General features: G+C 40.3%; 4 protein-coding genes across 4 annotated transcripts; 1 reads left to right on the top strand and 3 right to left on the bottom strand.

Moving 5' to 3' along the window:
* Positions 1-808: 808 nt before the first annotated feature.
* LOC124410282 (translocation protein SEC62) lies at positions 809-3,653 on the bottom strand. Its single transcript, XM_046888528.1, has 5 exons — positions 3,423-3,653; positions 2,639-3,094; positions 2,221-2,568; positions 2,037-2,143; positions 809-1,925 (listed from the first exon to the last, which is right to left on the bottom strand). The coding sequence occupies exons 1-5, from the start codon at positions 3,456-3,458 to the stop codon at positions 1,724-1,726; spliced, it is 1,149 nt and encodes a 382-aa protein (XP_046744484.1). The 5' UTR covers positions 3,459-3,653; the 3' UTR covers positions 809-1,723.
* A 227-nt stretch (positions 3,654-3,880) lies between these two features.
* Positions 3,881-8,887, bottom strand: LOC124410275 (trifunctional purine biosynthetic protein adenosine-3). The gene is made up of 16 exons (XM_046888520.1): positions 8,618-8,887; positions 8,350-8,439; positions 7,991-8,238; positions 7,652-7,851; positions 7,334-7,528; positions 7,065-7,195; positions 6,772-6,982; positions 6,566-6,701; positions 6,257-6,479; positions 5,953-6,147; positions 5,619-5,874; positions 5,327-5,530; positions 5,104-5,253; positions 4,759-5,024; positions 4,431-4,688; positions 3,881-4,338 (listed from the first exon to the last, which is right to left on the bottom strand). Exons 1-16 carry the CDS (start codon positions 8,696-8,698, stop codon positions 4,153-4,155), a joined length of 3,030 nt encoding a protein of 1,009 aa, XP_046744476.1. The 5' UTR covers positions 8,699-8,887; the 3' UTR covers positions 3,881-4,152.
* A 1,039-nt stretch (positions 8,888-9,926) lies between these two features.
* LOC124410288 (succinate dehydrogenase [ubiquinone] iron-sulfur subunit, mitochondrial-like) lies at positions 9,927-11,589 on the top strand. The gene is made up of 5 exons (XM_046888536.1): positions 9,927-10,311; positions 10,410-10,651; positions 10,762-11,062; positions 11,136-11,258; positions 11,345-11,589. The coding sequence occupies exons 1-5, from the start codon at positions 10,159-10,161 to the stop codon at positions 11,483-11,485; spliced, it is 960 nt and encodes a 319-aa protein (XP_046744492.1). The 5' UTR covers positions 9,927-10,158; the 3' UTR covers positions 11,486-11,589.
* Positions 11,590-12,586: 997 nt separating this feature from the next.
* Positions 12,587-15,383, bottom strand: LOC124410278 (ovarian-specific serine/threonine-protein kinase Lok). The gene is made up of 8 exons (XM_046888524.1): positions 15,186-15,383; positions 14,785-15,058; positions 14,328-14,606; positions 14,000-14,256; positions 13,710-13,916; positions 13,442-13,615; positions 13,170-13,334; positions 12,587-13,089 (listed from the first exon to the last, which is right to left on the bottom strand). The coding sequence occupies exons 2-8, from the start codon at positions 14,936-14,938 to the stop codon at positions 12,811-12,813; spliced, it is 1,515 nt and encodes a 504-aa protein (XP_046744480.1). The 5' UTR covers positions 14,939-15,058; positions 15,186-15,383; the 3' UTR covers positions 12,587-12,810.
* Positions 15,384-15,406: the final 23 nt, after the last annotated feature.

Raw genomic sequence — 15,406 nt, 5'->3', positions numbered from 1 at the left:
GTAAATTTTTGAGATCCTTATCTAGTTGGGTTTCTGGAATATTTTATTCCAATCTATCACTTCATTGTGATTCACTATAAGAAGTAAACTCACTTGTCTAGTAATCGGTGTTTCATGTTAATAAAAAAATAGTTTTACACTGCTAAAATTCAACGAATTGAATGTAATTATTGAAGTATTTTTGCCTCGTGTACACGTACCTTCGTGTTCTACGTAAAATACTTTTTACCTTTCTGTCCATCTACACGTATCTTATGCACACACGTTTGTACCAATCCGGTTCTCACGATTTAAAGAGGTCGTCGATCGTACACCTACGATGTGGGTTTTCTGCAAACCCATACGAATATACTGGTTGTGGGTATGGCATACGGTCCTTCGGGCTTTTACGTATCAAATAAAAACTCATCTTCCTACTCGATCGCCACCACCTTCGCCTCTGTCAATTATTACAACGCTTTGTAGGAATTTCTGTACGAATAATCATCATTCTCTGTATCTATTCTTCATATCGAATCAACTGATCTGTGAATTTCAAGTTAATGAGAAACAAACACAAGACATATTTAAAAAAAAAAATTACATATCCGTATACATAAAGAATCGAATATTTTCAATAGTATTTTTCATCGCGAATAATAAACGTGGTTGAATAATAATTCGTTGTAAACTAATAGGAAACGATCCTTGATGCGCCTTCTCGTATGCAACCTCAGCTGCGATAGTATCGCGCTGCGTAAATTAACGATAACATAAATGTTTCAAACACGAACAAAGGATTTCAAGTTTTATAAGTATAATGATAAAGTACGATAATATTTCATATATTTTCATACAAGTCACATTGTCTACAATTATAATAATAATAATAAAAATAAATTCTGTTGCTAACATATCAATTGCCTCGGAAGCATTGAGTATAGTTTTTCCGTTCACATCTGATTCGTTGCGCTGACAGAAGATCAATACGGTGTGTAAAAAAAAAACAGCATATAAAATTAAAAACCGACTGTACTGTAACCGTGAAACTAACGTAGTAAATATCATATTATTCATTTCACATACGAAGTGCAAATATTGACACTCCATTTGTCCAAATCGGTCATGTAATAAAATCTAGCTTGACATTTTATCCAGGTATAACTAAAATCGCTCTCATTTAGAAATAAGTATAATTTAGGATTCCATTCGCGCAGTATAAAACCACTTGAAATTCGAATGGAAAAAATAACATGGCCTAACGCCTCCGAGGACCACCCTTCCGCTGTCTACTTCTAAATGACAGCATCAAATAAGTTATATGTTCCTACTTCAAACAGGGACCAAACCTGTACGGAGTAATTATTATTAACGGTAAGCAAATTAAAATTTGTGCAAAATACATAATTGGGTAGATATTGTTTTTTATCCGACTCCAATGACACAACAATGTTCTCGTTGAACAAGAGTATACGGCGTTTGATTGTTGAACGGAAACCAAGGAAAATGCGTCGAACTTTTAGCTAGTTTTGGTCCCTGAACAAAATATCATTGGAGTTCTTTGTTAGCAACCCTTGCTGCCATGTATGTTTGTCTGAATACATACATATATATACATATATAGATGTATATATGTTATGTGTGTAGATGTGAGTGTGTCCGAGAAAATTCATAAATTACTGAACAGTGATATTAAATATATTTTGATGTTTTCATAACCAACGATTAAATAATTAGAGATACTCTACTTTTCCTCCAACTCTGTGTGTTGGACCATTTCAAAGTCACGACCTGTATTCGACTTTTCACTTTCAGAACCCTCCTCGCTTCCCTCTTCTTCCCCATCCCGCTCACCGTCACCATTTCTCCCCAAATTCTCCACCGCCTCCTCTTCTTCTTCGCCGCTCTTAGCATCGTTCCCCTCATCCTCCGTAGCGGGACTTTCCCTGTGAAACCGCAGCAACGTGAATGAAAATATGACTTTCCTCATTGTGAAATGCTATATTACAACAACGAAATGCGGCATCTTACGCAAATGAATCGTAAGAGATACTTACCCTGGTGCCAAAGGTGTCTCTTCGCTGTCCGAATCCTTGTCTTTCTTGCGTTTTTTCTTTTTACTTGACTTCTTATCCCCGTCAGAAGAAGGGCCGCAATACTCATACTGTAAAAATTATTTTAAAACAATAAACAAGATACTAAAAATAACAAACAAGTCTCTGAATATTTTTAAACACTGACTTGATACAGCGGCCAGAACGATGCAAAGAACCCGACATCTTCGGCCAGGTTTGGCAAAAGCCAAAGGTGATGCCTGCCCAGGGTGAGCACCCAAAGCAGGCAAAATACAATGACTCTAATAACTGCCAGTGCCAATATGAAAACCAGAAATCCAGCTGCAGTAACACTGACGTAATAGACTCCTTGCCGGATTGAAGGAGGCCACAATGGGAAGAGACATACTCCTATTGTCCCCAAAACAACAAGCGTGCCAATGAGCCAATAATAAACAGGTATGGGATCATAGATCCAGACGTAAGCGTCGTTGCTGTCGGCAAAATACTGATCCAAGTGCATTTCCAGGCGTACCTATAAGTCCCAAAATTTATGAAACATGAACATGCAATAAAAAGAAAAAAAACATTGGATCTATGAATACCTTTGGCTTTTTCTTCAGCTCCTTTTTTTCCTCCTGTTTGTCATCGTTGTCTTTAGGATCCGCAGCATCCTTTTCTTTACCTTCATCTTTCTCAAGAGATTTTTTGTCCTCCTTAGATTCCGGCTTCCCGTTATCCTTACCCTTTTTCTTAGCTCCTCTTATCTTGCTCAACTCCTGTTCGGATAGCACAACTTTTTTGGCTCGATGAAAGAACTTGTGTTTTAGCATAGAATCGAGAAAGCTTGTGATCTGCTCGCGCGTCTCAAAGAGCGTTTTATTCCAAGGAGATTTCTCAAGCAGGGCATCGACAGCCCGTGTGCCAGTGAAATACTGTACATTGTGATTCAGGAATTTCGTCTTTTTCGACGGGACATTGCTCCGTATCCATTTGGCAACTGCATACTCTTCCTTGGATGGTTTTTCTAGAACTTCCTCAGCCTCGGGATGCGCTATTTCCTGAAAGAAGAAAAAGGTCAGAGCTCGTTCATTGGATTCCCAAGTTTTTCAAGCATGACAACTACACGAACATGAGTATCGTCTGTGTTTATTATTAAATCATGCTCAGATCCAGCATGTTCTACGTCTGCATGTCATAGCACACGTCATCGTCAGGCACGCATACGGAAAATAATTTTAACAATTCGCCGAAAAGTCTTTCGACGATGAAACGACATAATGTATGAATGGCTGAATCGGTTTTGGCGCAACTCGATGTTTGTCAATGATGATCATTGATACAATTAATTTACAATAATTGACATTTAATCACATATGTGTTACTTACGTCTTTGCGCTTCCTGTTTTTCCGTCGTTCCGCCATGTTGTAAATTTACCGCTATACAATATTTAGCGGATTGAGTTTTGACCGCTACTGCTGCTGGCTACTGCTACAGTCGCTACGATGATTATCATTCACGTAGTTTCTGATATTCCCGCAGCATCGCCACCGTCTGAAACACATTGGTGGCGTTAGCTGGCGACGCAATTTTCAAACAACCATTGTTATAGTATCGATATTATCATTTGAGCGACGGATTGCCGGTTGTATAAAATAAGGCGGAGCACACATTCTCTAATTCGTGTGAACGGTATACAGAGGATAAGATTTTTTTTTTTTTTTTATACAAAAATAAAAATTGAGAGCTGATAAAGTTGTAAAAATAGCTATATTGTTTTCAACCATCCAATATGTATATTATAAAACAGTTAGATAGTAATCTTCACACACTATTGCATAGGGAATTCAAAGATTGAAGTGTATAATGTAATGTAACGAAATACATTACAGGAAAATATCGTTTTTTAGAAAAAATATGCGATATGATAGGAGAGGAATGTAAGGTTGATTCTGTACAAACCAATCGTGAGATTTTCCTCACTCCGAGTTATTTACGTATTTTCAACGTATACCGGTCTCAAGAATGCGATGTCTATTACATCCTACGCAATCACGCGAAACTTGAAATTTTATTTCATTCAATTTTACGAGTAGACTTCCACCTACATAGAAATCCCTAATAATTCCATTTTATTGCACCGTTTTTATCGAGCTCAATTTGGCCGGTAGCAAGAAGCTTCAAAGCTTTCGGGAATAGACGGTGTTCGGCCACTTTGACCCGTTCTTGAAGAGTTTCTACTGTATCTCCAGGCAGCACTGGAACCGCTTCCTGTTCTATTATCGCTCCAGAGTCTATGTCAACCTGAGGAAAAACGAGAAAGTGTTGGAATTTTCAATAAAAGAACAGCGAGCTCTGGATTAGATGAGTAATGCCACTTGTATGTTCTCAGAAACCTCAACAAAGTGGACGGTGCATCCTGAGAGTCGAACTCCGGCGGCGAGTGCGTCTCTGTGCGCGTGGGCGCCTTTGAAGGCGGGCAACAAAGCCGGGTGGACGTTCAGCATTGCCCCTCTCCATCGTATGACAAATTCTGCAGATAGAATGCGCATAAATCCAGCCAAGCATATGAGGTCAACGTTCGCGGCACGTAGCGCGGCATCCATGTCGGAATCGAAGGCCTCTCGGCTGGGGTAGTCGGTATGTTTGAAAACCTGTTGGGAACGAAGATGTGAAACAAAGAAGTCATTTTATTATTTTGGGTCTTGCTCTTCAATTCCAAACCTTTGTTTTGATTCCAGCTCGTTCTGCTCGTTTCAATCCCTCGACATCAGACTTGTTTGATATGACTAGAACAATTTCGGCACCTATTCGTTGCATAGGATCAAGCGTGGCATCGATCAGCGCTTGCAGATTCGTACCGCTACCAGATATCAAAACGCCAACCTTTTTTAAAGGCCTTTTCAGCGTCTTAACGAGCGCGGGGACGTGTTGTCTCATTCCAGAGTCCATTGCTGCATCGAAATTATTCACCACCACTCGTTGTTGACCTGTATTGGTTTCGAATATTGACTAGTACGTTTAAATTTTCACTTTAATTTCCTGCGATTATCCCAGTTCTAGGCTTACCACTATTGTGCGAGTTGACAACTCCGAGAATTGCGGGCTTCTCATTTTCTAAGAGTCTCAGGATTTTGTCCTTGTTCTCTGGAGAGCCGATGAGAATTGCGCCGATGCCGCAATTAAACGTTCTTAGCATTTCCGAGCTGCTAATACCCCCTGCAGTTTATTTAAAAAATGTAAACCATGTTTTATTCTTCACGACGTGGAAATCTGAAGAAAGCATACTCACCGTTAACGGCAAGCCAACCAAAGATTGGTTGAATATTCCACTTTGACGCGTCCAAAGAGACACCTGTTCCGTGTGGTAAGACTCTAGGAATGTTTTCGGTTAATCCACCCCCTGTAATATGAGCGAATCCTTTGATCAAGCCCGACCTCAAAGCCGGCATGACGCCTTTCACATATATTTTCGTTGGCTCCAGTAACTCTTCACCTGGAATTTTGTTGATACGTATTAATTTGATACGTGGTATTCTTTTCCACGATTGATAGAATAGAAAAGCGGTTGTTTTCTAACCCACCGATCGTTTTTCCGCTCTCAGAGAACGGCGCTGTGTCCGAATACGTTTTATCAGCCAATCTTAGAACGCTTCTAACTAGACTAAATCCGTTGCTGTGTACACCGCTGGATGATAATCCGAAAACCAGGTCGCCAGGGCGAATATCACTTGTGCGAGGCAGTAACTCAGTCCTCTCTACCGCGCCAACAGCAAATCCGGCTAAATCGTATTCGCCGTCAGCGTACATGTCCGGCATTTCCGCAGTCTCACCGCCGACCTAAGAAAATATTGGTACCTTTATCGTTGCCGTATGATACCAATGGATATGGAGATAGTTTCAAATGACATCAATTACCAATGTGCATCCAGCTCTTTGACAACCTTCTGTCACTCCAGCAACCACTTTTGCGGCGGTGTCAAGATCCAATTTACCGCAGGCAAAGTAATCCAGGAAGAAAAGTGGCTCTGCGCCGTGAGCCAATACATCGTTCACACACATTGCAACCAGATCAATTCCAACAGTGTCGTGCTTCTTGCAGGTGATGGCAATCTAGTAAATAAAATTATAGAAATTCTTACTATATAGCAATATCCAAGAATTATCATAATTTTAGTCCATTTCACATGAAATTTCTCATAAGATTGGCATCTTTACTCACTTTTAATTTGGTTCCAACGCCGTCAGTTCCAGAGACAAGAAGTGGGTCCTTGTACCCCGCTGCCTTGGTGTCAAAGAGTCCGCCAAATCCGCCAATTGAACCTAACGCGCCGTTTCGCTTGGTTGCAGCAACAATTGGCTTGATAGCAGAAACCAACGAATCACCAGCCTCTATGTCTACACCGCTGCTTTTGTACGACAACTTGCCGCCACGCAGTATAGACCTGTGTATAAAAAAGTAGAATGAAATGTTTTGGCAATTCTGTACAAGGACGATTGGGGACAATTATTTGCTACAAACATGTCTCACCTAGAAATACCTTTGTGTGCAATGTCTGTTCTGAATTGCTTTCCTTCGAAAGAAATTTCATCAGCTGCCGCAGTGGCTTGGGCAGCTGCTCGTGCCAATGATGAGGCCAAACTCACAGTGATTAAAACCCTTCCTCCTGTTGGAAACGGAACATAGAATCGAATTGAAGCACAAACGATTTGATCAATCAAGCTCATTGTAGTTACCGTTGGTGAGCAATTCTCCATTAGATGAAAGCTTGGTGCCGCTGTGAAATACGAAGTGATCGGGTTTTAAAGACACTTTATCAACGCCGGTAATAACTTGTCCCTTCGACGATGTTTCTGGATACCCGTGCGACGCTAGGATAACACCAACAGCAGAAACGCCTCTTTCCCAAGAGATTAGAGAGCTCGATAAGGTTCCCTCACAGCAAGCCTGAGTTAGATCAAAAGGTGGGTAATTATAAGTGTCGATCATTCAATGTAGCACAGAATTAATCCTGTAATCTGTACGGTACCTTCATTGCTACAAACAAGTCGGACTTCAGTAGTGGCAGTATTACTTGCGTTTCAGGGTCTCCGAATCGACAATTGAATTCTAGAACCTTGGGACCATCCTTGGTTAATATCAAACCGGCATAAAGTACTCCTGGAACAAATAAACAACAATACAGTATAGTTACAGTTTACACAACAGTGAAGATTGAAATGATCAGAGAGATACCTACAAAATAGAACTTAACAGGTTTTATGGGACCAAAAATTATCGGTTACAACTCATACGTACCAACAAACGGTATATTTTCAGCACGCAAGCCATCGACGGCTGCCTGTAAGACCTTATATTCAATGATTTTGGCATCCTCGTCACTCAAAAGTGGACAGGGACAGTAAGCACCCATTCCACCTGTATTCAAGCCAGTATCGTTGTTGAATATCCTCTTATGATCCTGCGCAGACATCATAGGTACGACGGTTTTGCCTAACAGTAGAAAAATATTATAAATTCTGAAAATAATTTTTGGCATGTTTGATGGCACACACTTTAGAGTGAAGTACAAAGTAACAAGTATAGCAGAACTTCAATTATCGCCATTACTCTTACCATCTGTGAAGGCTAATACGGAGACTTCTTCTCCTATTAGAATTTCTTCAACTATGACAACTTCCCCGGCAGTACCAAACTTCTTCTTCACTAAAATCTCATCGATCGCTTCACAAGCTTCTGATTTTGTTGAGGCTACGACTACCCCCTTACCAGCAGCAAGACCCGAGGCTTTAACAACCAGAGCAGGAAACTCGGACCTGGGTAAGGGAAAAGAATCAATTGCAAGGAAAGGTGAACATCGATTTCAATCATGGGAAAGAGATTCAATAATAGTACAACTCTGATCTTTTTTTTCTATTTAATTGAAGTAGGTAATTCTAATTTTCAATTACTTACCGATTGACAAAATCTTTTGCCGCTTCAGCATCAGTAAATCCTTTCCATTTTGCCGTCGGTATTTTGTGCCTATCCATAAAAAGTTTCGCCCAGTTTTTATCAGCCTCAATTTTAGCAGCCTCCTTCTGCGGACCGAAACACATTACCCCGGCAGCTTTTAATTCGTCGCTTAGTCCATTTGCCAATGGATCCTCCGGGCCCACAACTACCAAGCTGACACCTTGTTTCTTACTCCATTCCGCTATCTCCTATATAATAAACGATTAATTGTTAATACCTATTCAAAGAGACAGAAATAAAAATTATCTCATTGGTAAAATGACTTTGACATATAAAGGGTCAAAGACTGGGACAAATACCTTATTATTTTTAACATTTAATGGCACAGAAGTCACTTTATCCAGTTGCGTCGCTCCAGGGTTCTCTGACGCTAGATAAACCCGATCCACCTAAAAAGTAGCACAAAATGAGTCTCGGTTATCTGCTACAGTGAGGGTAAATGGCTAGCGGAGCGCAATATCTCTGAGAAAAGTGAAAGAAAGAAATTTTTCCTTTGAAAATGTGACTAAGAAGCTATCTAGCTAGCAGTTATTAGGGCCTGAAATAAATTCAACAATTGACACTTGCCTGATCGGATTGAGCCAATTTCCAGCAAATAGCGTGTTCTCTGCCTCCGCCGCCGACGACGAGAACAGAGTGCCGAGCCATCCTCGAAGAGTGTCAGAATAATTAGAGGTTCGGTGTGACGGTAAGACGTCGGAATTGACGATTAAATATGGGTATACACTCGTGTCGATGCTCAACGTTCCAATGAATCAGTTGTGCTGAATTGAGGTGACGAGCCTTGAGGAATTGCCGGCTCGTTATGAATTAACTTGCGTATCCTATGCCGTTGAGCGTGCGAACGAAACTCGCAAAGATCCAAAAACGTGTAAACATCTGTGGCGTAGCGGACGCCGTTTAGCCTCTCGACCTGGAACTCCGCAAGGCGAAGAGGCGTAAGCCGGCTATCAATGGAATAATATTCGAGGTCATAGGTCAATCGATCAATATGATCAACACCGACGCCAACTTCTTCCTTTATTATTTTCATAAGATATTGTTGATAATTCCTCGTGGGGGTCATTTTGAAACATGTGCGATAAACTTGTTGCTCCGCTAGTGCAGCAGATAAAGCGCAGAATCTCACGACCCTGTGAACCGCGTGGTAAAATTGTACGGTGATCAGGTTTGCCAACTTTCGAATTCAATTATCCACGTAGTGAGTTATTCTGAGTTTTCAAACATTGAGTTCCGGACTGTGAAATATTTTGACATAACTGAAAGTTGTCGTGAAGAGTTAAAGGCTATATTAATAATAGCAAAGATGACGAAAATCTGCAAGTTTCAGCTTGCAAATATTGAAGATTATATGTATTTGAAATCCGAATGGTTGGCAATCTTGTTGCATCTTACGCCCGCGATCTACAAATTGAAAATTAAAAATACGAGCTGATATGACTTCTTTTTTGATATTGACCCGAAACAGGAAACCTGTTCAATCCTCGAAATTACCAACGACAACAAAACTGAAATGAATTACGCCCGTTTTAAAAAAACTATTGGAAGAGCCGGTCACTTATTATTGTATTGACAGCGAAACAAGATTATAGCGAATTGAATAATGTTTATAAGATCAATAGGGCATCTTACGTGCGTCATATTTATTCCGATTTGATCACTGTAGATATTTATATTGCGATACATCATAAAGCAATCCGTAGATTTTACACAAAATGTGTGTAACTCTAAACTGTATGCACGAAGTATTCTGAAAATTCCTTTTGATCTTGTTTTTAATTAGTTTCATGATTGTTTTTGTTGTTTCGTCGCTCGTACGTCGAATATGCTACATGCAGTATTACAAATCTATCACAAGTCGCTGCACTGCTGATTAACCTTTGCCTCGAATTCCCCCGATTTAAAACTGTAATTCGTCACTGGCGCTTGTTGAAACGTCCGGCTTTTGTTCATCAAGTTGATGGCGGATGAAACGTGGTATAATTAACAAATCGTAATATGTCAATGAGAAATCTGGCAAAGTGCCCGTGTATATTTATAATAAATTGATAGAAGAAAAAAAGCAAATTAAAAATAAGTTCAAACTCGATCGCGTCTTTTCGTCGGGCATGTTTCTACTTCGCCCGGCGACAAGGGGCCTGATCGGACTCTTAAAAAATCGCTTAATCAACGTTGCAAAAATATCACGTTCATTGGCGGACAAAAAGACTAAACTAAGCAGTTCGGAACGAGATCACGACTGTGTTTCAGAGAAAAAAGTTGTTAGTATATCAAACACAACTTTCTTCGCGATCGTTAGACGATCTAATACACATTTGACAGATTTAAAGAAATTCAAGCGGTCTCTTTCATTCATAAGGCAAAACCTAGGATAAAGGTAATCCGCGTCTATCGATGGAACCCTCACGAGCCAGGGACGAAACCCTACATGCAGCAGTTCGAAATCGACATGAACAACTGCGGTACGATGGTTCTGGACGCCCTGCAACTCATAAAAGCGGAGTACGATCCAACCCTAACTTTTCGAAAATCATGTCGGGAGGGAATATGCGGTAGCTGCTCGATGAACATCAACGGGGTGAACACCCTGGCCTGTCTAACGTAAATCTAAACAGTAACGGTAGCTCCGTGGGGGGGAGAGATAAAAGATATCAGCATAATAATATACGTAGTGCAATGAATTGATCGATCTAAGAATATTTCTGTCACAGGAAACTCGACGACAATTCCCCGAAACCGGTGATCATCTACCCCCTGCCCCACATGTACGTAATCCGGGACCTGGTGCCGGATCTTTCGCACTTTTTGAAACAGTACAAAATGATAGAACCTTGGTTGAAACGGCGGGGCGAGGATCAGTATGTCGGGTATCGCCAGACGCTGCAAAGTCAGCGGGACAGAAACAAGCTGGACGGTTTGTTCGAGTGCGTGATGTGCGGATGCTGTACGTACTCGTGCCCCCCTTATTGGTGGCTCGGTGACAAGTATCTCGGACCTGCGGTCCTGATGCAGGTCAGATAATCGTAGTTGAATGGAATAGGTGAGAAGAGACAAAGCGCGATTTAATCGGACGAGAATTTTACAGGCGTACAGGTGGATCATCGATTCCAGGGACTTTGAGCACGAGGAACGGCTCGCGAAGCTTCGCGATTATTATTCCGTTTTTCGCTGCCACACTATTTTCAATTGCACTAAAACGTGCCCGAAGGTATTACGGGCGTATCAGTACAGGTGTAGGTTGATTTTTGACGCACGACAGATTTCTTGTTATATGATAATTATTGATTTCCTTAGGGATTGAATCCCGGCAAAGCTGTTGCTCAGATAAAACGGCTACTTGCCGGTCTTACGAAAAAGGAAAAACCAGACATGCAGACGCCGCTGCCAGATCCGTGCGCTGGACCCCCAAGCGCCAATCCTTCTGCGGAAAAATGAATGATATATGTATAATATATAATCGAACATATTTATATGTGATAATAACTATTCACCCTCTACTTCGCTCATACCATAACGTTGTTGTCACTGTGGGACGTGATTTTGAATAAAATTCTTTTCTACGTTATCACTTCGTTCACTTTTCTCGTACCCCTTTGGATGAAAATATGTTTCTCACAATGACGGGGATGTTTCCTCATTCAAGATTAGCGAAAACTTTTTTCAATCGTACGAAATGACCCAGAAAATAGTCGTATAATCGTTTATTTAATTATAGATATGAAAATAATATAATAAAAAACTTGATAATTATCTTTTAGGCACACAGCTTAACACTTACTCAAATAATATTATATTTATCAGGTATTTTTAACAAAGTTGAGAATGACTCGCGTCAGCACGAGTATAACAAGTGAAGAAAAAAACCTACGTCAAGTTCTCTTTGTACTGTATTGGCCATTGATCGGGCCATGTCTATCACCTTTTGCTCATGATTTGTCATTGCATCAACACATTTTGAGCGCTACAAACGAAAAATGTCAGGAACTAGCTCCACTATCCCAACACTGTAATACACGTAAAGTTTGCTTTTCTAATTTTCATTCCATTGTGAAATATGTGTTTTACGTGTAACTGGTACAATTTTTAACACAACAGTAAGAGATCACGCGTACAATCAAGTTAAAAAAGAAGAAAAAGAATGTCCTCAGCGTTTGTTCATATTATTTACACGACGTCTGACTAGGTATGACTTCGATCACAGCGTGTATAACATATTCTATTATTACTTGGACCATTTGAGCTTAAGGATAATACTTTTTTTTGTTCGGTCTCTGAGTCTTTTTACCTGTAAAATAAGTTAAGTTAATCAAGAAATTAATTTTGCATATGTCGCGTTACTAATGCCAAAAGGGTGTATTCCAAAATATACACCCATTTAGCTCTGTAGAACCGAAAAGGTGTATTAAATTTTTTCTTTTTTCAATCAACTTAAAAATGTGTACAGTTGAATCTATGTAAAAAATTTTTTTTTCCATATGTTCCATAGATTTTTACATTATACACATTTTTAAGTTGATTCGAGAAAGAAAAATTCTTTGATATGCCTTTTTGGGATTAGTAACGCGATATAGAAAAAAAGTTGCACCTTTTTGATACCCTGATCACTGGTCATTCGATAACTACACATAAACGAAGAAACTTAATAGGTGAAACGAAAAATTCCTAAAGCATCATTACTTCGCGCAACGACCTACCATGGCAGCCGCACGTTGATCTGTCATGTAAGTTTAATTATTAAGTATTTCGAACAAGGTACTCAGTCACTCTACACGCGCCCTTTTCAGTGCAGCGGTCGGTGGTTCTATTCTACGTCGTCTGGCAACTGCTGTAGCCTTAAGCCTAGACGCGTGTACAACCGCTGATGCAGTCCCTGAAGTCGATGGCACAGAAAACGGTACAAGATTTTCATTGTATTCGTCATTTTCGTTCATCAGTTCGCTAACAATGCTTCTCACTTCCCTGTCGAGCAGCCATGGATGGCGTACGACATCCTGAATGGTGATACGTTTATTCGGATCTACAGTCAGCATACGCTGAATCTGAAATAGATATTATCAAGTGAGGAATAGATTCAAAAGCCAAGCAATTTTTCATTGCTTTTTCAAAGGTATAAACATACGAGGTCGATGGCACGCAAGGAGACCTTCTTGAACCGCTCTTTCGGAAATGAGTAAATTCCTTGAACAATTTGCTGCTGCAATGATACATCTTTGGCATTGCTGACGAATGGTACCAGCCCACTTAAACAACAGTACAGAATTACACCCAGACTCCATACGTCCACCTAAAATGTAAAGAGTATCGTCAGAAAGTTTGCCATTGCAAACATATGAACGATGTAAATGCGTAACTATTCAAGAAATGAACAAAACATTCTTGGCAATTACTCACCTGGCTTGTGTATGACCCTTTTCCGTGCGTCAATAATACTTCAGGAGCGACATACAGTGGAGTGCCACAAAAAGTGCGCATCATAGTCTGAGTGTCGACCAGCTTTGACAGACCGAAATCTGTCACTTTAACCAGTGTTATTTCAGCGTTAGTAGCCAACAGAATATTTTCTGGCTGTAAAAAAACGAAAGCAAAATTTATGTACATATGAAATGTATAAGATGAAATAGGTTTAAATGCCTGGAGACCGAGGAGCGTGTTATAATACCTTCAAGTCTCTGTGGGTTATCCCACGTTGGTGTAAATAGTGAACGGCAAGAACTACCTGGTAGAATATTACTTTGGCAATTCTTTCGCTCAACCCAGAACGTTCTTTACGAATCCTATCAAATAGTTCACCACCCTCCATCAGCTCAAGTACGATGTAAACAGACGACGGAGTGTCTAGGATTTCTTCCATCCTTATTATGCAAGGCTGCGAAATGTGCAAAAGGTGTTGATGAAATTTATTGTACCAGACACATAATTATTACAAAAAAAAAAGATGTAATTACTCACATGCCTCAAGGCTTTGAGTATGTGAACCTCATTGAGGATCTTCCCTGGATCGTTAAACGGATTCCCTCCATCACAGCCATGAAAGTTATTCTTAGCGATAGTCTTAAGCGCAAACTTTTTGCACCCAACTTTAGTATAGATCATTTTCACCTCACCGCACACACCAGAACCAAGAGTTCTTGATACAGCGTACTTGCATTTTAATTCTGGAGGAAGGATACTGTTCTCTGATCCGCTGATATTCATAAAAGTATAAACTGTAAATGAGAAAAAGAATAATGCATTTACTTCTGCGACCTTAAATAATGTCACTCAAGCAAACTTGTACCTTTTTTCTCAGCCTGAGCCAGCCCGATTACATCACCGTGTTCTAGAATAATTCGTTTTCCTTTTCCCACAAGAATCTTATTAACAAAGGTACCGTTGTGACTGGTGTCCTCCAGGTAAACCACTATGTCATTCGTCGCAGGGCTCACAATTACCCTCGTTATTCGAAAGTGCAGCTTGCTAATAACACCCCACCATTTTTTATTGTCAAGATGTTGTTCCGTCAGGCATATGTCGCAATGTGCTGCACGGCCTAAAGTGTACTCATTCATAGTCATTTCTGAAATAAAGAATTTAAAAAATACCTTAAATATACCAAACTCTTTCGTCCATTACACAAAAACATTTTTGGATACTGGTGCTTGTCCATTTGAGTTAGTGGTAAAAATTATAGCCGAGCTCTGCAAGATCAATGTGCGACTTGAATCTCCTTTTCCATACTAAACCTAACTGCTCACCAATTCTCTGCAGCCTGTCACTGCTCGGATAAAGCATCCCCCATATCTTCTGGGAACCTTGGGATCGTGGTTCCTGTTCCTGGCTTTGCGGGGTTAAGATGTCGGCATTTTGGGTGTCTGGTAGGGTGAGCGGTAATTGATCCTCAGAAGCCATTGCGATTGTCTTTCTGCTGATTCGTCCTGACCATCAAAAGCATCAACAACTCGGAGGTGAGTGAGAACAACAGCGTTCAACCTACGGACACGTGACCAGCTCGAGAGGTTAGCTTTGTGGCTGCAATTCCAAAATCAAGACCTCAAAGTTATCAATCGAAGTTCCATAAAGTCGGGGTTCGAATACCAAACGGCAATAGACAATGACAAATAACGATTTCGAATGAAAGATATGTGTGCATATTTACCATTTAAGTGTGAATAAATTACGCCGCGGTAGAGACGATTCTTCTCTGACATCAAATTACTTGGAGGACATTTATCTACGGCTGTTCTCGCTCGGGCGTCAAAATAAGAAGTTCGAAATCAGAGAATCTCTTCCTTTTTTTCTTCTCACCGCTTCAGTTTACATATTTCTTACATTTCTTATTCCTCTCACAGTCAACGTTTCCATTGTCAACAAATGGAC

Source organism: Diprion similis, chromosome 9 (assembly GCF_021155765.1).
Source record: "Diprion similis isolate iyDipSimi1 chromosome 9, iyDipSimi1.1, whole genome shotgun sequence".
NCBI lineage: Eukaryota > Metazoa > Arthropoda > Insecta > Hymenoptera > Diprionidae > Diprion > Diprion similis.
Note: the sequence above shows the minus strand (reverse complement) of the source record. Positions and strands in the feature narration are given on the sequence as shown.